This window comes from Hippopotamus amphibius, chromosome 10 (genome assembly GCF_030028045.1).
Source record: "Hippopotamus amphibius kiboko isolate mHipAmp2 chromosome 10, mHipAmp2.hap2, whole genome shotgun sequence".
In the NCBI taxonomy this organism is placed as follows: Eukaryota; Metazoa; Chordata; class Mammalia; order Artiodactyla; family Hippopotamidae; genus Hippopotamus; species Hippopotamus amphibius.
The window spans coordinates 113,292,644-113,319,309 of record NC_080195.1 but is presented as its reverse complement, the minus strand read 5'-3'; the positions used below and the strand labels follow the sequence as shown (position 1 = coordinate 113,319,309).

The 26,666-nt window shown below is 41.0% G+C and overlaps 1 protein-coding gene across 2 annotated transcripts in view; it reads right to left on the bottom strand.

The window, feature by feature from the left end:
• Window positions 1–238: 238 nt before the first annotated feature.
• The window catches only part of BACE2 (beta-secretase 2), an 84,707-nt gene continuing 58,279 nt past the window's right edge, over window positions 239–26,666 (bottom strand). For both annotated transcript variants that reach the window (XM_057697196.1, XM_057697197.1), the window contains 2 exons: window positions 24,648–24,816; window positions 239–7,025 (listed from right to left, as the gene is read on the bottom strand). In XM_057697196.1, the coding sequence (XP_057553179.1) occupies window positions 6,772–7,025; window positions 24,648–24,816 (423 nt within the window). In that variant the 3' untranslated portion in view covers window positions 239–6,771. The remainder of the gene's footprint in view (window positions 7,026–24,647; window positions 24,817–26,666) is intronic.

The following is a 26,666-nucleotide window of genomic DNA, read 5'->3' as shown; positions in this document are numbered from 1 at the left end:
TTCTCACGTTCTAAAGTACTTTATTCTTCTCCCATTTCCCAGCCTGTTTTACCTCTTAAGGATTGGACTGGCCCCTCCCTTCACTCAGTTTTCTCTTGGATACTTTCCAGGAAGGCACATTAAAGTAGTGGAGGTAAGCAGACCCTGACACATCACCGACCGTAATTTCAGAAGTGTGACTTGACCTAGAAATGAAAAAAAATTCCAAACCCAACACGTTGGAAGTATTATTTATTCAAACAATCCAAACTCTTTTATTTCCTTCTCAATGGTACATATCTCAAATTGGTGGAACAGATAGGTAGAAAAATAAGATTATTGTAGAAAATTCCACTTTTGAGGTGCATCACAACTTGGATACTGGTCAGTAGCTAAGATAGCATCCTCTCGGATGGCATGAATACCTCTGTAGTCCAGCTCCTGGTCCCATCAACACTTTGACTTAACATGATATACTAAAAATAGAGGGAAACTCCAAAGGGAAATATAAAATAACCTGAAGCATTTTCAGAAATAGTTTGCACTTAAGCATTGTGTATTAAAGGATGTACATCTGAGATACACACATAGATATATTTTCCAAAGCACTACTTTTAGGACTTTTTTTTTTTTTTTTTTTAGAATACAAGGCTTGCAGCTCTTCAGCCAAAACAGAAACACTGGTGCAGAAAAGTCACCCTTTTGGAGAAAAAAATGAGTGGCTACTTTAAGTGACTGAACATATGGATTTTAAATTTTAATTATATTTAACAGTGCAAATTAACAGAAATAGTACATCATTCTAGATTACAAAAATTCATCTTTTATTAGCACATTGTAAATCTCATTCGTTCTTTTCCCTCTTGTTATGCTAATTCCAACCCTAAACAGAATTTCCAGCCTCACTGATAAGAATGTATAACATTACATCCACAATTAGGAAAATGAGAGAAAAACAATTCCAAGTTGTTACCACTAACAGCAAAGAACACACAATTGTGAAAGAAAATGGGGTTACAGAAGTGTATTTTTGGTGATTTTTACTATAAGTGAATAGATCCTGAATTAGCTTTGCTTAATTTTTATCTCACAAAGATAATTTTTGAATGTTTTCTTAACTTTCACGCAGAAGCGTTGACTACCAGAACGTGAGGCACGGGTGAAATTTTATTTCAGCAGGTGAAACGAAGCACGCTGAAACCTTAGTTCTATCAGGAAACTTTCAACCACCTCCACGTGCAGCGTTTAAAAAAAGGAAGAAATCAGCCCTTTTGGAGACACTTGCCTTTTCATGTGATTCTGACCCATGCATGCATCATGAATAAAAATACAATTATTCCAACCAAAAGCAAGGACACTGGCTGGAAAAACATCAGTGTCAAATTAGGCTAGGCTTTAAAGATTTTCAACACTTCAAGTCTCCCTTTAGTGATACCGTTTGCATGACAGCTGTGCTTGTATTCAAAATCTATTTTATAAATCTACAATTTGTAATTATATAATTTATAATTATAAATCTACATTGGCAAAAATAACACCTGTGTGTTGTCTACAATTTAAAGTGTACCCTGGGGATCCTCTGCAAATTACTCTCCACCTGCAGAAAGAACTGCCCACTTCTCATCGCTGCTCCCAGGGCGCTGGCAAGCCCTGACCAGCTGATAGCGAGAGGTGAGACCTCTCCTGTATCCTGAGATGCTAGCGGGACACATCCAGACCCACCGTTCCTCCAGTGGTGTCCCAAAAAGCACCCGAAGCCTTTATGGACACATAGAAGCCCTTGAGCACCAAAGATCAGGTGCCCTGGAGTCACTCTTGCCTTGGGCTGCATCTGACTTTATCTGGAACCTTCATGGGCCTCTTGGAAGCCTTTGGGTACTGGGTGTCCTCTAAGAGCACGTGTGCTGCAAGTCACACACTACAAGGTAGTTTAGAAACACTGGAAGTCTGTGTGCGACGTCTGATTATAAGAAACCCAGAGAAAGCTCAGGGATGGGGAGGAAACACTGTACTGATTGGTCGAAGTGTGTCCTTGAGACACGCCTACTGAGTCCCAGGAACCAGAGGTTTCGCAGACCCACTGCATCACTGGGAGGCCTGGCTTTGCTCTCACACTCCCAGCCCACAGTGTTGCTGGCCTGGGGTGTTGGGCTGTCTCCACCCGCCAAAGCCGGGTTTGTGTTCATAGAGTCTCCTGGGGAGCCCAGAGCTGCACAGATTCTAATGGAGACCTGCGTGTCCTCTGGGCCGGCATGGCCCTGCAGGGATGCTGGTGCCCAGGTGCACGGCGGGAACAGCAGTACCCTGACGGAGCCTTCTGCTGCCCGCAAGCCCTTCTTTCTGGAAGTGTCCCTGACAACAGGTGTCCCCGGAGAAGGAATGTAGTCAAAAAGCTGCAGGACTTTCGGAGTCAGCGAGCTGGCCAGCAGGGCTGTGCAGACATGGATGTGTCTGAGTTTTCTGGCTTTCAATGCAACTACCAGGGTGGCTGCGGCCAGAAGCCCTCCCAGGATGCTCAGATCCCAAACTTTGCCAACTTCCCTTTGGCTCCAGACCCTTGACCCTGCCTTATGAACGTCCCAGTGCACAACCTTGAACCTGCAGCCTCAGGACAGGGTCCTGCTTGGGAGTTCAGGTGTCTCTAGTTTTGTTAGAACAGAGGTGATGGCTGCAGAGCAAGTTTCTCTTTGACAAATTACACATCCTGAGAGGTTCCTTTGGAAAATTCCTAAAAAAGTAGGCTGTGCCAAGAACTCGGGGAAATGAGTTTCCTATGACATCTTGGGGTGTTCTCAGTTCTTCCACACTTTTGCTGTCATCTGCTGACCAAGGGATGCAGCTTCTTACCCTACTGGCCTTCCCAGGTTCTAGAATTTTCCCAGTCCCAACCATCGCCTACTCTCTGTTCCTTGGATGAACCAGTCTTCACCTGGATGCAGCAACGCAAAGTGTAAGGGGCCACCTTTTCTCAGTGTTTCCATGCCGACATCCCACGCGCGACTCCAGCTTGAATGTTCTCGAAGTTTGGTTTGCAGCTGTGTGAAATAATTCACATCTCCCACTGCTTCAGCAACTTTAAGGGTAAAAGAAATCTGAGAATTCCTGGAACTGAAGCTACTTTTCCAAAAGAGCTAATGCTGCTTATTTTGTTAGCATACTTTGATTACATTTTCATTTTCTCCTCCTCACTCTCAAAATGTATTTTTCCATCTTGCTATTTAATTGCTAAACGGCCATAAGGTCAAATCTGAAGTTCTTAAAACCCACTACAAATGTACACAATAACTTCTGTTGTGTGGAGTTCTCTTGGCACTAGAAATCTAGTATTCTCTTGGCAAAACCCTTAATTTTACATTTTATGGTGTTTAGTTGTTTTTCCTAAAAAAAGAAAAAAAAATACTCAGTGGCACGTTTGCCCTCTGAGCAGTTCTGTAATCAATCTAATAAGTTTGTGCAAGAGAAAAATGCACTGGGATGCCACTCAATTATTTGGTTGCTACTAATAAGGATAAAGTCTATGAAACTCAATTATTGTTGTTTATAGAACCGGCTGTCAGGCAGTGATTTATTTCCAATGACATCGAGTGGCACTAGGCCAGAACTTGGAACTGAATCATGCCTGGCAACTCCACCGGGGGGACTTGGTAAGAGGGATTTAACAAATTTCCATTTGAGAGGAGAACCTATTAAATAAAGAAATCATCCTTCTCTCCTCTTAAACGAAGATAATAGAATCCCCAAATCAAAACTGCTTTGCAGAACCCATGACCCACAGCTCTGTGAAGCTGTTCATGCTGCTTTGCTATGAGTTACTTTCATGGTTTTGAACTGCAATTGACCCCAAATTTATTTCCAACCAAAACGTCTGTGTTTCACAGAATCAGGTAAAATAAACCCTCACAAAAGTTTGGGAGTGTTCGGGGAGAGATTCTCTGTTGTCACACACAAGGAATCTGTTTCTTCAATGCCAGGTTCTTGTTTCTCTGGTTCATAAGAGATACGAAAGAGTTCACCATGGTAAATGCCATGGTGATCAGACACCAATCCTTTGTGTTTCTTTTAAATTCCAGAGGAAAAAAAATAGAATCAATCCCCATCTCATGCTCTTTCTCATAAACGGTTTCAGTTTCTGAAGGCAGGATTTCATTTCAGGCTTCCAAATAACTTATCAAGAATATAAAGCATCAGCCTATTTAAAAACAAATTGTTCATGTAGAAGCATCCATTTCCCATCAGAGAGGTGACAAGGTTTTGACAAAAACCCAATGCTAATTTGCATCTTCAGGTGAGGACCATCTTCAAGCACCTTCCACAGTGTGCTGCGAGGTAAAAATGACACCCCCGAAGGACTGTTGCCTCCTTTCCTGTTCAAAGCAAGCCTCCTTGAAGGTTTGCCAAGCTAAGTATCAATTTACATGACTGGAAGAGGTATGTGTCACTAACAGGGTTTTGACTCAAAGTCCAATTTTCAGCAGCAAGGCATGCCAGGAAAATGTCCCACTTTCAATTGTCTATTTCATTCTTGTTGCTAAGTTATGCTTTTGTAATTTAAGTATTTCCATTAAAATGTCACATCCAATGACATCTCAGATGAAAAGGTAGAGAAATTTGATAGGAAATACAGAGCATTATAGCAAATTTCATTCAAATACCCAAGCTTGAAATCTAACTTGCTATTATCAAGTATTCTTGAAACAGTGCCTGCTCGTCTATGGCAAGAGAAATGGTCCCCAGCTTGGAAACAACACAGGAAAATGAAACAGAAGACGCCTGAGTGAAGAAATAAGTAGCAAAACTTAACCGGGTCATACTTGCAACTCCCTCCTTTTATTTCACGGGTTCGGATTTTTCACAACAAGGGGAGGGCACCGTCGAGGGGTGTTGCCTTCACATCTAGGTAAAGTGTCCCACAAAATAGAAACCCATGAAAAAGCCAAGAGGGCACAAAGAGAACTGGACTTCCAGAGACTTCCATCTCTGAAATGTATTTTGAAACTGTCACCTCTCAACTTGCTGAGAGTGGACGTGACGATGAGCTTCTGATGACCGGATCTCCTGCTATCACCCCATTTCAAGACCCAAGTTCTAAGATGCAACTCCAACCCTCTCCACAAGAATGCCACAGACTCCTGTAGCTGCCGGGGAGTCTGTGAGGACAGCAATAAGTGACACTGCATCTCTTTGGCACGGCCATCTATTTCTCAATCTGGAGCTGACCTGGGGAGACAGTGAGCAGGCCAGGAGGTGGAAACATCCACAGGAAGCCTATTTTGAACACACGTCACACTCCAGCCAGAGGAGATACTTCCGTTAGCCCTGCCGGTGGGGTTGCAGTTTATATCCAACTCATCTCAAACAGCACTGCAAAAGGAACCTTGAACTTGGCACACAGTGAGAGAAGGGATATTAGCTTTAAACGCTTCTTCTAATGACATCACGTTAAAGCCTTCTGCTTTTCTCTACCAACGCCCTCAAATAAATTATAGCAAGTGTGGATTTTCCCAAATAAGGATACCACTGCACACCTGACTCATCACCAAAGACTGAACACGCCAAAGGGAAGACGCATGTAGGTCAGCTGCTTGACAGCTTGTTTCAGATGGGTGTGCTCAAGCCTAAGGGGTTCTGCAAAGAGAGCAACGTGGTTCCAAAGCATGGGAAAAAGTAGAAATTCCCCCGCATCCTTTGCACATCTTATGTCTTCCTTCCTCAGAGAGCTGGTCAGGAGTACGGGCATTGAGCCATTTCTCTGTTTCCCAAAAGAGTAATTAGCAACCTACCTTCAGAGGAGACTTGGAAAAAGAAACAATTAAGCTAGTAAAAGAGAATCTGTTTTTCTCCTTAATACAGTGTTTATTCATTTGAAGTAAGAGTAAGCGTATGTGGTGATAACCAGCTCAGTGGCAGAACATCTCCAGGCTGACGTGTGGTTCAGCACCTATTATGTCTCACCTGATGAAAAGAGGGTTCTTTAGGTGAGGGCAACGGCTAGAACCAGACTGCCTGTACCCCCACCAGGCACAGGACCCTGGGCAAAGTCTCAACGGAGGTAGTTTTTACTTTTATACCCACAATACTATGGAAGTATTGAGTACAGAGAGTCGGTGTCCTTCACACGTGAAGGCCTTCCGTCTTCCGAAGAGGCTGGTGAAGACTTGAGTGACCATCTCTCCGTAGTAGACTCCAGCTCCCGCTCAGAGCACAGAGAGACCCAGAAAAGGGACCTGCTGCTCTCTGTCCACCTCAGAAGGGGGCAGGATGGTTATGCCATCAGGCCCCAGACTTCTTCTGCCATCATATTGCAAGCCTTCTCGTACCACTCTGACCCAGGCTGAGCCTGGTACAAAATACCCTTAAATGTGATTTCATACAAAAAGCTTCCCATTAGCTATGAAGAGTTATAAACTGTATGCACTTATTTCTCCAGAGATAGGAGAGAGAAGAGAACACGTGAAGGCTTGTAGTCTTTTTGTCTGTTTTGTTGTTTTTGGTGGGGGGTGGCACATCTAGATAGTTTGGCAAAACCAGCTACATAAAGCCTGAAGCCCAATTCACTCTGTTTTGATTAAGAACGAGGTGTTTTTTATTATCATTTTCCTTGGAAGTAGGAGAGGAGGAGGAAGCTTTAAAATCAAGAATCAAAATACAGTGAATCTGGAAGGCATCTGGGAGCAGAACAGAGATTTAAGACTAATGGACACAGGAAGAAGCCTTGCCTTACAACCCCTGCCTGCTGCACTTGAAGTGTCATAATCCTTGAGTTCAAGGTCGCTAGCGTGCAGGCTTCTCTCTTCACTTCCAGCGATGCCGGACGAGGGAGGACTCGTCGTTGACGACCTCGGGATCTCGGGGGAGGTGCCGACACCGGAAGGGAAGCAGCAGCAGGATGATTAAGGTAAGAAGGATGATTCCGCACACGCTCATGAGCGTGTAGGACACGATCCACAAAACGGGCTCATTCAAAGGCAGAGCCGGGACGCAGTTGCTGGCTATGTCTTCTGTTGAGAAAGGCCCAGAAATTTCAGACACCGGAGCACCTGCGATTTCTGGGGAGACAGAAGGGGGAGAATCCACAGCTATGAAATGAGCAGTCCATCTCTACCACATGACAAAAGAGATAACCCTGTGCTTTATCAGCCCAAGTCAAGTCCCACGGGCACTCGGGTTCCAACGGCCCAGGCATCCGAGCACGCACCAAGGGAGGTCTCGGTGGTTGTGTCCTTTCAGAGGGTCCAGCCCCCTAGCATTGGAGTGACAGCATGTTTCAGGGTCTGCAGGCGTTGAACCCAGGTGGTGGGGAGCAATGTGCAGAAGGGCACATCAGGTGAAGAAACAGCAGGTGCTTCGTGGAGGGCTGGCAGGGCCGGAGCGCTATGCAGCTGAGAGTGTATTGGTCAGAGCCCGTTAGGATCTGTGTTGGCTGTGCTTCTTCAGTGGAGATGAAGAGTGAGCAGGAAGAGCAGTGGCATCTAGAACAGAAAACTCAGCCACGGCTGCCAGAATCATGGGGATTTCCCCTGTGAAGTCAGCCTGAGTTCATGCTCCATGGTGGATTCCGCAGCAGGTAACACGCTCACACCAGCCTGACCCGCCTTCCTAGTGGGTGCCAAGACCAGCTGGGCCAGCCTGGCCTGGAAGACCCTGCCCCGCCCCACTCTTGTCCTACGTCATATCTCAGTGTACACAAGGCCCAGAATCAGGAGTGGTTAATGAGTGGAACAGCAGATTCTGGATGTAACTGGTAACCAAGAAAAAACACGGCTACTGTGCATCCCATGACTTCTGCAAACTGATTCTTGAAAAACGTTCTTCCTGGAGAAGGAAGTTGAAGTGATTTCCTAAAGCAGGTTTGGGGATTACCAGTATTTCATTTGTCTACACCAGACTGATCTGCTCCTTTCAGAAGTATAGAGTTTGCTTGACATCTCAAGTTTTACTTGGAAAAAGAAAAAGGCTCCAAGACACATTTACCTGTATTTAATTGCAGAAATGAATATTTAGGTGCCAGAAAATAACACTGCTAAGCATTTAATTTTCTATTTAAAAATGCACTCATTGGCCATTTCTATTTCTATTATAATTTCTATCTTTTTTCTCATGGATTTGTAAGAGTCATTTTTAGGGTAAAAACTTTCTTTTGTTGCAAATGTCTTTCCATAGTAGGCCATTTTTGTTTTCAAAGATTTATTTACTTCATAAATAGAGAAGCTTTAACAAATGCAATTATGAGAGTGAAACCTGCTTAGTGCAAAGACAGTATCTTAATAGAGCAAAGCACAAAGAAATGAAAAATCACTTGAAACCACTTCTGCTTCCAGGTAAGATGCAAGAGGAACCAGATTTACCCTCCCACCTGAAACAACTAAAATAATAGAAAAGAAAAAAGGAAAAAGGACTCTGAAGATATTAAAACTTGGGCAAGGAGAGACGGTAAATCCTGAGAGATGGGAAACAGACGGAGTGAGCCCCACAGGTGCCCTTCTTACTGCCTGGAGAGAGTTTCTGGGTTGTGGCACAGACAAGGGTGACACTGGCAGAGTGTGGCAGAAATCCGGGGAAGCAGAGGCTGTTAGAGTTTGCAGGGAGAGGGATGCAGAGGGGACAGCTACACAGAGAAATGTCACACGTCTCCAGAGGGCCTCCCCTGAGCCTCCAGCCGAGGGCTGACCTTAAAGTGAATGAAATTCAGTGAAAGAACCACGTGGAAGGATTAAAAGAAATAATGCCTGTTGCCAATTATTTCCTGTTTACTCTGTTTCTCATAGTGGAAAAAAATCAGAAACTCACTCAATTCACAGGGTACTTAAGAGTACTAAGGGTCTTTCCTCTGTAATAGGAAAGATTAACCATAGACTAAACACTGCTCTGATCCCTCTGATAAAGCTTAAAAGCAAGACAAAAAAGGATAGAACTCTTTCTAAGGAACTTAACTGTGAACCAGAACAAATCTCAAGAGTATTTTAAAGATTACAAATGTATTCAGCACCCAAAAAGGTAAAATTCACAATGTCTGGCATCCAATACAAAATTACTGGGGCTTCCTAGGTGGCGCAGTGGTTAAGAATCCGCCTGCCAATGGAGAGGACATGGGTTTGATCCCTGCTCCAGGAAGATCCCACGTGCCACGGAGCAATTAAGCCCGTGCACCACAGCTATTGAGCCTGTGCTTTAGAGAATGTGAGTCACAACTATTGAGCCCATGTGCTGCAACTACTGAAGCCCATGTGCCTAGAGGCTGTGCTCCACAACAAGAGAAGCCACAGCAATGAGGAGCCCGTGCACCACAACGAAGAGTAGCCCCTGTTCACTGCAACTAAAAGAAAGCTTGCACACAGCAGAAAAGACCCAACACAGCTAATAAAATAAATAAATAAATTTATAAAACAAAAAATTACCAAGATGCAAAGAAACAGGAAAACACAATACATGGTAGGGGGAAATTAATCAATTAAGACTTAGCAAGAAATGACACAGGTGATAGAATTATTAGACAGGATAAAGACAGCTATTATAATTCTACTCCACTCAGAAAACTGGAGGAAGTATTAGCCATGTTAAACAGAGACATACAAACTATAAAAAAAAAACCAAAACCAAGATCAAGAGACTAAAAACTGCATATGTGAGATGAAAAATACACTGAATGGCATTAATAGCAGATAAAACACTCCAGAAAAAAGTCAAGTGAACTTGAAAACATAGCAATAGGAACTATCGAAATGAAACAAAGAGCAAAATACTGAAAAAAGTAGGGAATCAGAAAACCACCTAAATGAGAGTAGAGGATGGGAGACAGAAAAAATATTTGAAGAAATAGTAACCAAAATTTTTCCAAACTTGATAGAAACTATAAACCCACAGACCCAAGAGGCTCAGAGAACCCCAAGTATAAGAAACACAAATATACCAGTGAATTGCTGAAAACCAGTGATAGAGAGAAAACCTTTAAAGCAGAGAGAGAGAACAAGAAATATTATGTACAAAGGAACAAAGAAAAGGAGTACAGAAGATTTCATGTCAGAAATAATGCGAGCTACAAGAGAGTGGAGAGACATCTTTAGAGTACCAGGGGAGAAACCCTGCCAGTCTAGTATTCTATACCAAGCAAAAATACTTTTCAGAAGTGAGGACAAAGAAGATGTTTTCAGACATAACACAAGCTGAAAGAATTTATCATAAGCAGACACACACACACACACACACACATGCATAATGAAGTGTTATCCAATCTTAAAAAAGAAAGGTATCTTGCCATTTGTGAAACCAGGATGGACCTGGAGGACATTATGCTAAATGGAATTAGCCAGACACAGAAGGACATACACTGCTTGATCCACTTACATGTGAAATCTAAAAAAAAGTCAAACTCGTAGATTCAGAGAGTAGAATGGCAGTTGTTAGGGGCTGAGGGGTGGGGACACGGGGAGATGATGGTTAAGGCGTGCAAAGTTTCAGTTACACAAGATGAATAAGTCTGGGATCTAATTACAGCATGGTGATTACAGTTAACAATATTGTACTGTATACCTGAAGTTTGCTAAGAGGGTGTATCTTTAGCGTTCTTACCACTACAAAAAAAAAAAAAAAAAAAAAAGAAGAAGAAGAAGAAAGAAAGAAACTGAAGAAAGAGAAAGAAACTACTAACTATGTGAGGTGACGGGTATGTTATAGCTTGACCGTGGTAATCATTTTACAATGTGCACATATATCAAAACATCAAGTTACATACCTTAAATATGTATACTTTTTATTTGTTAACTATATCACAATAAAGCTGAAGAAAAGAAAGAAATCACCACCACAGATCTGCACTATAAAATGCAGTAAAGGAACCCCTTCCAGCAGAAGAAAAATGATATCAGGTGGAACACGGACCTACACACAGAAATGAACACTAGAAATTGTAACTATGTAGGCAATTGTAAAATCTTCACTTCTAACTTTAAATATTTAAAAAGATAACTAGGGACTTCCCTGGTGGCGCAGTGGTTAAGAATCCACCTGCCAATGTAGGGGACATGGGTTTGATCCCTGGTCCGGGAAGATCCCACATGCCGCAGAGTGACTAAGCCCGTGTGCCACATCTACTGAGCCTGCGCTCTAGAACTCTTGAGCCACAACTATTGAGCCCGCATGCTGCAACTACTGAAGCTCACGTGCCTAGAGCCCATGCTCCGCAACAAGAGGTCACCGCAATGAGAAGCCTGCACACTGCAACAAAGAGCAGCCCCCGCTCACTGCAACTAGAGAGCCCGTGTGCAGCAACGAGGACCCAATGCAGCCAATAAGTAAATTAGTTAATGAGTGGAAAAAAATAACTGATTGAGTAAAGCAAAAATAATAACATACTGGGTGGTTCTAACACACACCTAAGTAAGTATAACAATAATTGCACAAAGGACAGGGGAGAAAGGGAAGCACACTGCGCAGGGTCTTTTACTGTAGGAAGTGGTAGACGTGGTAAAGTAAAGGTGGATACTACAAACCCTAGAGCCATAAGAATAACACAGCAAAGAGTCATAGCTAATAAACTAGCTGAGGAGATACAAAGAAGGCAAAAAAAGAGAAAAAAAAGGGGAAGAAAAAGAACAGGTGAGACAGAGAAGTCAAATAGCAAGACTGCCAACTTAAACCCTACCCTATCAATCATCACATGAAATACAAATAGTCTACACTGGGGGTTTGCGGACTTTTTCCATAAAAGACCAGACAGTAAACATGTTAGGTTTTGGGGGTCATACATGATTTCTATCGCATATTCCTTTTGATTTTTTTAAACACCCTTTTAATAATGTAAAAACCGTTCTTAGTTTGTAGGCCATATAAAAGCAGGCTATGTGCCAGATTCAGCCTGCCGGCTGTTGTTCACTGAAGTCTGGTCTAAACGTGCCAGTTGAAAAAACAGAGACTGTCAAACTAGATAAAAAGCAAGACACAGCTATACGCTGCCTACAAGAAACCCACCTTAAATGTAAATACTCAATTACATTAGAAGTCATCAGATGGAAAAAGATGTATCATGCCAACGCTGACAAAAAGAAACCCAGCGTGCCTATCTTACTATCACACAGAGTAGGTCCAGAGCAGGGTACTATCAGATAAATGTGGTAATTTCATAACAGTAAAATGTTCATTTCATAAACATGATGTAACGATTTAAACATTTTTGCACCTAATAACAGAATTTCAAAGTATGTAAAACAAGAACGGTAAAAATGCAAGGAGGGATAGACAACTTCACAAATATAGTCAGACATTTCAACATCCTTTTCTCAATAATTAGACAGAAAATAAGTAAGGATATAGATGACCTGAACAATCAATCGACCTATCAACCTATGATAGGCTGACCTATCCACCCACTTGACAATGACAGAATACTCCACCCACATCTCAGTATATACATTGTTTTCAAGAGCACATGGGATATTTACCAATTTAGACCATATGCTGGGCCGCAATACAAGTTTCAAAAATTTAAAAGGATTCAATTCATACTACCTATGTTCTCTGGCAACAGTGGAAGTAGACGTCAACAACTGAAAGATAGCTGGAAAACCCCTAAATATTTAGAAACTAAATGACACATTTCAAAAAATATAAAATGTCTAGAAAAAACACAGGAGGAAATCTTCATGTCATCGAGTGAGGCAAAAAATTTCTTAGCTATAACACCAAAAAGCACAATGTATAAAAGAAAAATATTGATACATTTTACTTTATCAAAATTAAGAACCTGTCCTCTTTGAAAGACAATATTAAGAGACTGAAAAACTGGGAGAACATACTTGCGAGTCACATTTTTGATAGAGAATTTGTATTCTGAATATAAAGAACTCTGAAAACTTAGAAATAAGAAAACAAACAACAACATAAAAATGGGCAAGAACATCTGAAAAGACACGTCACCAAAGAAGATGTGTGAATGGCAAATGAGCACATGAAAAGATGTTCAAGACTATTAGCCATTAGAGAAATGCAAATCTAAACCACAAAAAGATACCACTACCTAGCTATTTACTCATGAGAAATGAAAATTATGTCCAAGGACTTCCACACTAATTTTCAGAGCAGCTTTATTTATAATAGCCAAAAAAAAAAAAAAAAAAGAACCTGGAAACAACCCAGAAGTTCAACAGGTGAAAGAGGGTAAACCAATTATGATATATCTATGCAAATGAGCACTGTTCAGCATAAAAGTGAATGAACTATCGATACACTGATAAAAAGAAATCAATCTCAAAATAAATATGCTGAGTGAACGAAATCAGACAAAAAGGAATGCATGCTATGATTCCATTTACATGAAATTCTAAAAAGTGACAAGTAATCTCCAGTGACAGAAGGCAGATCAGTGGCTACCTGGGGTGAGGGGGGACAGGAAACACAGAAAAGTACAAGGAAACTCTGGGGCTTGATGAAAATATTTATCATCTTGCATGTGGGGTGGTTTTCAGGTTGCATACCTAATGCAAAACTTACCAAATTGTACCCTATAATGCGAATGGCTCATTTCATCCTAATTCTATCTCAATAATGCTTTTGAAAAAAAATCAAAAGAACAAGGCAGTCAGAAAAGTATGTCAAAAAATAAAACATGTGAAATGACTGCATTTAGGTTAAAAAGGAAAAACAAAAGCCACCCCAGCTCTGCTAGGTACCTAGGGATTTTAGTATTTTAGTATTGTTCTTTAAGTGGAACGCCCAAGTTTACACATGTTTTCATGTATGAGACACACACACATATCTGCCTAGATTTACGATGGGTTACATACCAGTAAACCCATGATGAGTTGAAAATATCATTAAGTCAAAATGCATTTAATACACCTGACCTACTGAACATCCTCGCTGAGCCTAGCCTTAACAGTGCCCGGAACACATTAGCCTACAGGTGGGCAAAATCATCTGATACAAAGCCTATTTTATAATAAAGTGTTGAGTATCTCCTGTAATTTGTTTTTGTATTAATTTATTTATTTGGCTGTGTTGGGTCTTCGTTGCTGCATGGGCTTTCTCTAGCTGTGGCGAGCGGGGGGCTACTGTTCCTTGTGATGTGCGGGCTTCTCATTGCAGTGGCTTCTTTTGTTGCGGAGCACGGGCTCTCAGCGCACGGGCTTCAGTAGTTGTGGCACATGGGCTCCGTAGTTGTGGTTGGTGGGCCCTAGAGCACAGGCTCAGTAGTTGTGGCACACGGGCTTAGTTGCTCCACGGCATGTAGGATCTTCCTGGCTCAGGGATGGAACCCGTGTCCCCTGCACTGGCAGGTGAATTCTTAACCACTGTGCCACCAGAGAAGTCCCTCTCCTATAATTTATTGAATAATGTATTGAAAGTGAAAGACAGAATGGCTGTCTGGGTCCAGAGTGGTTCTAAGCATTGGCTGTTTACCCTGGTGATGGCAGGGCTGGCAGGGAACTGAGGCTACGCCTGCCCAGCATCCCGAGAGCATCGGACTGCATATCACTAGCTCAGTAAAGGATCAAAATCTGTACCTCGAAGTACGCTTTCTACTGAATGCATATGGCTTTCACACCATCGTAAAGTCAAAAAATCTTAAGTCAAACCATCATAAATCTAGGACCATCTGTACATATATATAAATACAATAAAAAGTTTAAAAAAACCCATCATCAAATTTTAATGTACATGTATTATTTTTATAATCAAAAAAGTTATGTATTTTTAAAGAAGTTTTTGAGAACTAGCACCAATTAAAGGCTGTCAGACATGATGTATTATCTGGAAACAACAGCCTTCTCACATTTGCTAACTAGCTACTCAATGTTAAAGGAAAGTTGATTTAAAATGACTTCTGGGGATATTTTTTAGACACGCCATTCACTGACAAGCCTGTGCATTTATTACACATACTGCAGATTCTGTGGTTATAGAACAGATTTTAACTCTTCATATTGGATCTACTTAGGAGAGGCGCAGTGTGCCTTGGTCCCTGGGGTTCAAATCCTAGTTGCCACTTAAGAGCTGTGTCATTTTGTCAAGTTACTTAACTTCGTAGCCCTACAGTTTCCCCATCTATAAAGTGAAGCTAATAATAGCACAGTCTTGTTGTGTAAATAACCAAGTCGATAGGCGTTAAGCACTTAGCACGGTGCCTGGAGTAGGTCAGTGTTTACTCAATGTCAGCTGCTAATGTACTGTTATTTTAAATTCTTTCATCCAGGTCTTGGGTTAAAATTTTAATTATGCATTTTCTGTCTTGTCTCCTAGAAGGTCAGGACCCAGCTGATAACTAGTGCCTGAGGAAGATAGCTCTTTTACCAACTATAAAAACTATAATGATCGGGTCTTTTCCACCATGGCATACAAAAGGAAGTGATCTGTCCCTTCCGATGCATTCGTTGGTACTGAGATGCTTTCTGAGTGGAGAAGGTTGACTTGGAAGAGTGTCTTGGAGTTATAGGACAGACGTCATGGATTCAGTACCCATTTGCTCTGCAACCATGTGAAGCCAGTTACCATCCCGAAGCCTCAGTGTTCTTTCCTGTAAAATGGGGAAGCAGGGCTGCCTAATCTGTGTCTTTGGGGGCCCTTGGCTTTGGCATCTTTTGGTTGTACTCTAAGTTGATGGCAGAGGCATATCTCTGAGACTCTGTTCTTAACAGCTAACTTTCCTATTTTTAAACATGAACCAAAAGATCCAATTTCAACCTGCAGCAAAGAAAATTCACAGTAAAATGACTGCCACAATCCATGATGTGTCTCAGATTGTCTAAGCTGAAATCTATACAGTTCTTGGGTGCTAAATGTCTCAATCTATAAAAAGAGATGGGTGGTATTTCAGAAGCTGTGGGTACATTAAGAGAAAGTTGTCAGTTTTAACACTCTATTATTTTCCTGACTATAGGAAATTTGGCTCAGGCAACAGAGAGGCAGGTGAGTGTGCTCCAGTCCCTGGGTACCTATTCCAGGTGTGTGAGACTATGTGCTGAAGACCTAGGTTGGCCAGCTCCGTGACACACCGGGACCGCCGCTTTATTTATCTGGCTCTGATTTGATACTAGAATGTCGACTGTAGGAGTGGAGGGTGAGTTGAGGAGAAGCAGGGGCAGCAGAAGAGAAGCATCTGGGGATCTTTTTCCAAAACACCCATCACCCTCCTACCCACCACCATTCTTGTATACCTTGGCTGAAAAAGGAGGTGAGGATGGAAACTGTGCATATTTTAAAAAGCTCCCCAGGAGATTCTAATCAAAGAGCTCCCACTCACTGCCCTCCTTCCCGCCCCACCCAACTCTTATAGAGAAGCCTAATTCTGTAAGCTAAGTGTTGTCTGACAAGCACAGATTATTGTGAAAACCAAAATAAAGACATTAGGGGAGAAGGGCAGCTCCCAAAGGTTTTTCAAGTGCTGGTTGGTGCGAAGGTAGGACTTTCTCCTGCTGTAACACACAGAAATGAGGACAAAACAACACTCAGTTTTAAATTTGTAGCTGAGCTCAGAAATGGGCCCTAGGGCTGGGGTTCCAATTCCCAACAAGTGGGGGGTAGGCACACTTGACCCCAGCACCAAGGACAGAGGTGCTAGAGAGGAAATGCCAGCCAAAGTCTGGTCCATCAGGGAGCCAGGAAGACTCTACCAACAAGGAAGCCTGATTCTGTCTGAGGTTTGAGGAGGGATGGGAGTTGAGGACAAGAAAGACTCTCCCATGAGAAACAGAACCTCAAAATCAATGCCTCAAGCACGGCTGGCACCTACATTTACACAACTTGGTGTAGAAACCCTATACTTCTCATGGTTTGAAAACACTTAACAGAAAAGTGCAAAATTGCATTTTTACAACCCAAAGTGCACTGAACTCTCTCAGATGAGGGAGAAAAAAAAGCACTCTCACTAAAGATAAGCTCACAACAAAAAACTGCAAAGCAAGTGAGAAAAAAAATCCACCATGAGAGAACAGTCAGCAGACACAAAAACAAGATTAGTTCTCCATCCATGATAGAAAACACAGAAACCTGCTTGAATTAAACAATATCTGTGTTTAAAGGGATTAAAAACTCACTAAAGCACCAACAAGATTACTTTTTTAACTAAACAAGTTGATTCAAAACTTCACAAGGGAAAAGAAAATTAAGAATAGCAGGGAAGTTTTGAAAAAAAGAACAATAAGAGGAAACTAATACTATAAAACATATCAATGGAACAAAATAGGGAATCCAGAAATAAGTGGATATCTCCCAAATATTACTTGAATGTGGTATGCAATAATAGTGGGATTTCAAATTAGTGAAGAAAAGCTAGATCATTTGATAAATATTACTGAAACAATCTGGTAGTCATCTTGGGGGAAAAAAGATTTAATCTACACATTCTATGCCAAGGGAAATAAAACATAAAAGTACTTAAATGACTCACAAAATAATTTTAGTGAGAAAGGTAATTTAAAATGGGACATTAAACCCAAGAAGCTTAAAGTAAAAGATGGATATATTGAAATGCATAAAAGTAAACATTTTCTACACTAAAATTCCTCAGACGCAAAGTTTAAAAATAATTTCCAATTGAGATATGAATTTTAGTTTTTTCCCTCCAGACAAACAGAGACATAAAGAGCTCCTACAGACTGACATCAAAAACTAAAAACCCAGCAGAAAAAAAATGGGGAAAAGATAGGAGTGGATAGTTCACAGAAAAGGAAAAACAAACGTCCTTAGATACATGAAAAGAAACTCAACCTCATCCATATAAAATGACACAATTAAAACTACACTGAGATCATCTTTTCACATATCAGATTGGCACAACTCCCCAAAGTGTAGTGACACGTTGGTGAGACTGACTGCAGAATCAGGGCATCACATACTTTGCTAGAGAACTAGTAGAGCCAGGTATAGACAAGTAAAACCTCTATGGAATGCAATGTGACAATATTCATCAAGATTACAAATGCTATACCCTTCAACCCAGTAATTCTACTTCTAGTAATCCAACCTGGAGGTATACTTTCTTATGTGTGAATAGACATAAATGGTATCCACTGCAGAACTGTTGTAACAACAAAAGATTAGAAACAACTTAAAATCCCTATCAATAAGGATTAATTAAACAAATGAGGAAACACCCATACAATGGGAGATCATGAAGCTCAAAAAATTAATACTAAGGGAAGATTTTATGTACTCATATGATTGACTCTGAGAGAGCAGGGCATTGTATAAATCATTGTACCCTTTGAATATTACCCAGCCATTTTTTAAAATTAAATAAAAAATGATAAAGGAGATAAAGGAAATACAAATCACCACAAAGTGATTACAGAACACTGCAGAAAAGGAAACCAGTCCATTTGAGAAAGTACAAAATAGAATTTCTGAAAAAGAAAAATAGCCAATGTAATTAGAAACTCGCAGAATAGGCTAGATTGAACACAGCTGAAGAAAGAAGTAGACCAATATAAGATGGTCTGAGGAATATAAGATGTATCTGAGGAACCTACACAAAATGCAGCAAAAATAAACAGAAGAAAACATGAATGAAAGGTCAAGGGATATGGAGGAAATAACAAGAACTCCCAAAACTTATTTCATAGGCAATTAGAAGAGAGTAGGAAGAATGGCTGTGGGTATACAGCCGAGAATCTTCTAGGGTTGATGATGAAAACATGAGTTATCAGACTCATAGAGCACAGTGAGTCTTGAACAAGATGGAAAAGGAATCTGTATCCATATACATGGTGGTGAAAGTCCAGAACACTAAACATTTAATAGAAAAGAAGTCTCAACAGCACCCAGAGAGAAGGAATAGATTACCCTTAAAGGTGTAACAACTGAAACTCACTGGGGTCTTTTCATCAGTAAGTATGATGGCAGGAGAATAACAAAACAGCATCTTCAGAACATTAAGGGAAAACAGTCAATCTAAATTCCATACATAGCTAAATTATGATTCAAGAATTAGTGAGGTAAAATGTACCTTTCACAGACTTCTATAAAAGAAATCCTCAAGTACAATCTTCAGCAGAAAGAAAATTGCTGGGTAGCATTCTACTGGATGCAAAGATGAACATTTGTTTATCTATTCTCTTTTGTAGGACTTTGGGCTGTTCTTAGTTTGAAGAAAATGATAGTTTTATGTAACTACTAAATGAATGCAGCACTTGGTTAGTTTCATGAATAAAGTTGTATCTGGTCAAATCTTTAAGTGGACATACACATTCATTTCTCTTTGCATATTCCTAGGAGTGAAGTCACTGGGTCATTGAGTAGGAGTATGTTTAACATTAGTAGAAACTGTCAAGCAGTTGTTGTTGTTGTTTTAATTCATACGAAACCATTTCAGCAACTGAGAATCCCTTAACTGAGGATTAGAAGGGAATTCCACAAACATATCCCATACATTATGCTCAGCAGTAAAATATGATATTTACTCCCATTAAAGTAAGAAAAAATGTCCATCACCATTTCTATTCAATAGTGTCTCTAAAACATCACAAAAAGAAAAATAAATAAAAGATTAGAAATGAGAAAAATGTATTATATGAAGATCATATAACTTTCCAAAGAAAATCCAAGGGACTCTTAACAACTATTTAAAAAAAGGAGAATTCAGTAAGGTGACTGGATAGAAGATTAATATACAACAAAACTGAATGACTGTATACCAAATAATCTGTTAGAAAATACAATTTTAAATAATCTTATTTATAGTAACAGAAAGAGCTAAGAGATATCTAGTAATAAGTTTACCTGTAAGACCTTTTTAGAGAAAACTACAAAACATTGCTGTAGGACATCAAAGATGACCTAAACAAATGAGATTTAGCACATTCATGGGGAAAAGACTCATACAATAGAAATCTGATTTCTTCTCGAGTTAATCTGTAAATTCAATGTAGTTCTGATCAAAATCTCAATATGATTCTTCAGGGATCTTGACAAGTTGAATAAAAGGATAAAAGTAGCCAGGACAGTTTTAAAGAAGAATAAGGAATAGAGTCAAACCTCTACCAGATATTGAATCTTATTATAACTACAGAAATTAAATCCATAAGTTATAGCACAGAGCTACACAACTATCCCTGTTGGGACAGAATAGAATGCTCAAAAACAGACCCAGGTGTGTGTGTGTGTGTGTGTGTGTGTGTATATATATATCTCATACATATCATATATGCCATATACATCATATCTATCTATCTATCATATATGTCATATATACATATGACAAAGATATTACTAAAATTCAGTTGGTACCTTGCAAAAAATACTTAACCTGAATCTAATCAAGTCTTTGGTCTTAAGTTCAAGTTTACAGGAAATATGAATATGATATTAAACAAACATTAAGTGATACCATCAGGAAATACTCATACAAATCTGAGTGTGATACATTCTATAATACAACTGGCCTTCAAAAAAAATAAAGGCTAAGGAAAACATTTTTGGGGACGACTGGGGAAATTTGAATATGGCTTAGATATTACATGATATTAGGTAGATATTCTTACCATTTTAGGTGTCATATTGATATTATGGTTAGGAAGGTGAATGTTCTTATTTTTAAGACATGAACAATGAAATATTTAGGGGTGAAATGTCACAATATCTGCAACTTATTTGCGAATGGTTTAGCAAAAAATACATACCTACATATACACATGTACTGATACATGGCAGAATGTTAAAATTAAGTCTAGATGGTTGGTATGCAGAATATTATTGTAATATTTTTAGTCTTTTTTGTATATTAAATTTTTTCACATTAAAATATTGAAAAAATAGGTGGGAAAACATAAATTCAATAAATGATGCTGAGAAAATTCAGTGGCCTCATAAAAATTAGATTCCTACTTCATATTTTAGAAGAAAATGAAACAAAAGTGTAAAGTACCTTTAGAAGAAAAATAATCTCTATTTTTTGAGTAAGGAAGAATTTCTCAAAGTACAGAATAAAAGCAATAAAAAGGGATTAATAAATTGTATTTCATTAAATTAAAAATGTAAATAAAAGACACCAAAACCAAGAAAAGCCAGAGAGATTAGGAGAAAATATTTGCTATGCACATAACCCAGAAAATTAGTATCGCAAATATATAAAGAACCTATGTATGTCAATAAAAAAATAACTAGAAAATGTGCATAAGCTATTAATAGAAAAATCCACTATCAGAGAAAAAGCTTAGCCATCCCATAAACATATCAAAAGTTATGTCATCTCAGGAGTAATTAATTAAAATGTGACACCATTTCACACACATATTGGGAAAAACGAAAACAAAAGAAATACGGTATTACTTTGAGGGAACGAAAATTTCTGCATAACTTTGGGGGTGCAGCTACTTGGAAAACAAATTTGACAGCAGCCAGTAACACTGAAGGCCGGCATAGCAAATCACCTAAATATTCCATTTCCAGAAGATCTCATTCACGTGCACAAAGATGTTCAATGCAGCATTGTTTATGGTTGAAATATCAGAAATGACCCAAGAGTTGATCAAGGCCAGAGTGGGTAAATAATCTGGGTACATCCATACAATGGGATACTACACAGCAGTCACCATGAATGATCTACTACTCATTTCAGCACAGGACTTCTAGCAGACGCAAAGCTGAGCAATCACAGCAGGTTGACAATAAATAGGCACAGCACCATAGCATTCCTATATAAATCAACAAGTGCCCAAACACCACAGCAAACCAACCAAGGTTTTGGCATAGGTACTGATTTGTACGTATATGGTAGGCAGCTTCTAAAATGACCCCCCAGTGATCCCTGCTGCCTGGCATCTACTCCGTGAGTCCCCTCCCAAGTATTACAGTGCCAGGGCTGCTCTGTGGGACCAGAAGACTAGGCAGAGTGATAGCACGGCACTTCTAAGATTAGGTCATAAAAAAGCTGTGGCTTCTGTCTTGGGGACTCTGTTGTGCTCTCTGTCCCTCTCCCTCTCTCTCCCTGAGATGACTTGCTCTGGGGTGTTCAGTGTCCCACCTTGAGGACATTCAGGCAGGCCAGGGATGAGGTCCATATGGTGAGGGAAGAGGACTCCTGCCAACAACCACGTGAGTGAGCTTGGAAGTGGACCCTCCAGCCTTCTGGTGGCTGCAGCCTCAAGAGAGACCCTGGGCCAGAACCACCAGCTAAGCCCACTCTCAATTCCTGCCACTCGGCACCTGCGCAAGGCCATGGAATGCTGTTAAATTGGGGGTAACTGTGACACAGCAATGGATGACTACTCCAAGGTAGTTATAACCACAAAGTGAAATTATAAGTGTGCAGTAATTAGGAGAAGAATATACACAAACTTTGGGATAAAAAGTAATTCTGGGGAAGGCAGTGGCATGGGGCTTTGGCTATATTTATTTGTATTTCTATGACAAATTTTTGAAGAAAACATAACAAAATGTTAGCATTTGCTAAATTGGGGTGTTCCCAAGTGTGTACATGATATGTGATTTCTTGCAATTGAAAACATTTTATTATTTAAAACATGTTATAACTTAAAAATAAACACTTTTAAAAAGAAAACGAAAGGCAGGGTGTCTCTTCCACTTATTACAGTGCTTTAGACCATTGTCTAGCTCCTAACTGCTGCCCTGAGGGAAGTAATTACTTTAATGGTTAAACAATTTGCTCTAAAGAGGAGACATATCAGGGTATATTCCCACTGCTGATAAAATCTAATGTTTAAGTACCAAGACTTTAAATACATTAAAAAAAAAAATAGCAACAAAATAGCTGTAAAAGAGCACCTAACGAAGAACTCACGATGAAATGCAAGAGATATTCTACTTAGAGACGCTTAATATTAAATTATTTCCAACAGCAACTCACTTGGGATACAGGGTGATTACGCCCTCCACGGTATTAGGTGGACGACATACGGCTGTTGCCATAGTAGCCTCTCCTTTAATGGTATTTCACAAAAGAACAGAAATTGTGGGGAAAATTGCTGTAGTTCTTAGATCCTCTGGGTTAGAAGAAGGGAACGAATCACAGTTGGGAGATACGGCAGTGTTTCAGGTTGTACAGTCTCCCAGATAAGGCCTCAGCGAAAAGTCTCTTTCAGCGATAATCTCACAGGCTGGAAGAGTTAACACACAGCTGAAAGGTAAGCATTTCCTGGTGACTAAGATAAAAAAAAAATGACGAGTCTCAAAGATATCGAGTCTGTTCATGCAAAGTCAAAGAAATTTGCGCTGATATTTAAGAAGATATATTGCAAGATGTCAGATCTGTACATGGGGTGGGATGATTTTATTTACCAAGAATATAAATTGGCCTAATAGTCCAGATAAAATGTTTCCATTTACTATTTCTCTTCTTCTGTTCTCCAAATTGTTATTTTACTTCGTGGGAAGAGACAGCGTGTTGAAACAAGAATATGAAGCATCATTTATCTGCTTTATTTACTGGGCCTCTATTTTAAGGCCACGACGTAGGTAGTAAGAGATGAGGACTGAGACCCCACCTCCTGAATAAATCAGCTGTGAGCATTTGGCATTCTGCCTGTACACCCTCACCTCCTCTGCTTGCCTCCAAACCCCTCAGCTGGTTTTAGATCCATGTGAAGGTCTGGTTCGAGTGCAGGCTACCAGCATGGTCAGCCAGCGTCCCTGCCTGTCTAACAACTGCATCTCATGTTTATGACTGTTCTTTCTTCATCAAAGTCATATTTCCTTTCCTTCCCCACACGCCAGTCTTGTTATTTCACTAGAACCCTCAGTTTTCTCCTGTTTTATCTTTTTGTTGTTAGTTCTTTTTCTACTTCACATTTCCTGGTCTCCCCCTTAGCATTTACCAGCACAACTTGGGGATCTCCTTCTGTTTCTGGCCCCAAACCCAATGGACAGGGATGTTTTCAGTCCTCTGAAACCTAATCCTGAGAGCAGCTCTCTCGGCCTCAGCCCTGGCGCCCGGGTTTTCTCCATTCCTCCAGAGATTCAGTCTCCTGCCACTTCTGTGATTTGCCTTTTCCTGCTAGCTTGGGCTATTAGTCAGAAGTTTGTGATACACCCTCGAAACTGTGTGTGGTGGGAACACTTCCTTTCAAGCAAACTGCTAACTCTGTGACGTTTCCAAGTGGAAGGGGTTTAACCACCCCATCAACTTCATCGTGCTCCCCTGGTTTCTCTGAAGACCCACCCAATCCTCAAGCTAGACTTCACCGGACACCACTGCTGTGTCATCCTCAAAATCTCTTCAAAAAAATTCTATGAGAAACATGGCCTCCTTGGTCTCGTGATTTTAGGATTTTGAGAAATAGCAATGACAGGCATTCACCTCTTATTTCATGGCGAGGATACCTCGAGGAAAATACACACAGCTTATCTATGAATGTCCTTTTTTATTCATTTTGCTTTCACTGTCCAAAACCTGTAAGTCACCCCCAAGGCCCCAGAGAGTATTTTTATTCCTGGTATGAGATGCCATTTTAAGTTTAATATGAGAGAGAACCCCGATGACTAACATTTATCATGCATTTGCCGTATGCCAAGCACTGGGCTAAAAGTCTGACATGGACTATTCTCACTTTTTCCTCTCCGCAATCCCCCAGTACATTTTGTTGATAAGACTTTCATCTCTGATGATAGGCATGAGTCAAACAACTCAATGGAAACTGATTTGTCATCAAGAACCGCTTCCAAGTCAATTATCGGACATGAGGTGCCCTCGTGAGGGCCCCCTGTCCAATGCGAGCATCGCTTACCTGCGCAGGGGCTGGCCGCAAAGCCCACCCTCTTCCGAGCTCTGTCAAAGACCACGTAGAAGCCCTCCATCACGGTAGCACCAATCACCAGCGCGTTTGAGGAAGGTGAAATGCCAAATCGGTAGCATTCGTAATTCAGGCCAGCGCCCACCATGGGCTGAATGTAAAGCTGTCGAAGAGGAAAGAGCAAACAAGAAAAAGCCTGAATCAGGCAATGTCACAACACTGCTGAGGTTGCTGTGGGCTCAGACCCTCCAAGGTACCGTGGGAGCAACAGAGAACGGAGAGGATGCTACCAGCCCCAGCATCCAGGAGCTAGGACCACGGGCCTGGTGAGAAACACTACTGACGTGATAGGCGCATACCCCTCCAGGAGACGTCTGTCTGTCCATCCAGCCATCTGTCATCTATGTGCTCAACACTACTGAGCACTTAATCAAGCCTAGAGGCTGTCCTCAGTACCCACAATACAAAGAGGAACAACAGCACACGCTCCATGATCCACACATACATGATCGAAGCAACACGTGAGGAGGATGCGTGTCAGTGCACCTGCCACGTGCAGAGAGGACCGGAGGGAGAGGGGTCTCAAGGCAGGAAGATGAGCAAGGACACAACTGGGGTGGTTCCCAGAGGCACCACCCGCTGGACATCAAGCATCTGCCGTGTCCAGGAGGTGAGTCCAGCAGTTAGAACCCTGCACCGATGGGTGTCTGTCTGTAAACCCTTCTTCAAGGCAAGGAATCACCCTCTTCTTCACTATCGTCTTGGCACCCAGGCATCTCATATATGCTGGGCACATAGCAGGGCCTCAGTAAATGTGGATTAAGTGAATGAACTTGATCAGTGTAATGAAGCAGATGACGTCTCCTGAGGGTCAACGTAAATTAAGAAGAGGTGGTAGATTCGCTTAGCTGCCACTGAAACACTTGCAGTTAGGGCTCTGTAAACAGGTCCTAGAAAACACACACACACACACACACACACACACACACACACCCCTTTGAATGAACTAAGTCCAGAATAATGCCCCCCCAAATCACCAAATAAAATGCCATCGACGACACTGATACAAACATGATGCAAACTGAATTTGTATCTTTCACTCTGTCCTTTCTGTGTGTGTCCCGGTTGACTTCCAATAAAAATTCCAGACTGTAAATTTTGTAACATGTTGGGAAAGCTCCAGTATTGCTGGGTCTCAGAATAAAATGCCTGCCTTCAAACTAAAATAGTACAAATAGACAGACCGGTGGTATTTAGACTGAAACTATTTATGTTTTTAGGATTATATGAAAAATAAATCAGAATTTGCCTGTGTGCTGGGGTTGGGGGCTGCTTTTTTAAACAGGCCAAAGAGGATTCAGCCCATGTGTTTCTGGAAAATAGTATTGGGGATGGACACTCTGGGTTTTTTTTGTTTTTTTTTTTTGGACACTCTGTTTTTTGACATGACTCTTCTGCCCTAGCAATCTGTTGGCCATCTACCGCTGCGGATGCCTGAACGGTCCTGGGTAGGGGCCTGATTCTAAAGCTTTGGTGACAAGGAGCCTCGATCATTGCCCTGAATGTTAGGAAGGGCGTCAGTCAGGCAGAGCTGGGGTTTGAGGAGGGGGCCCCCAGCGCTGTCCCCAGGGTGTGTCACCAGTACACAGAGCTTGTGAGGTTCTGGCAGGTGAGGGGTCATACCTGCTGTCTTTTCCCGACAAGACAGTGGAAGGCAAACGGGATGGGGCTGGTTGAATAAGAAATCAGGAAAACAGGAGAAAGCAGATTTTTAAAAACTGAAAATGTGGACATGTGAAAGTCAACCAAGAAATATCTACAGTCTCGTAAGTGAGAATAAAACCAAATTCTTATGCAGAGATATGCAAATTAAATGCAATACTCCCAAACCTCCCTCATTATATTTTCATGCTTACCCAGAGCTGGGCTCTAAAAGTGGTTGACAGTCCCCAGTGGACATTCAGCTCTAATGGCTATTGCCTGCGCTGGACGTAATAATAGATTTCCCCCTGA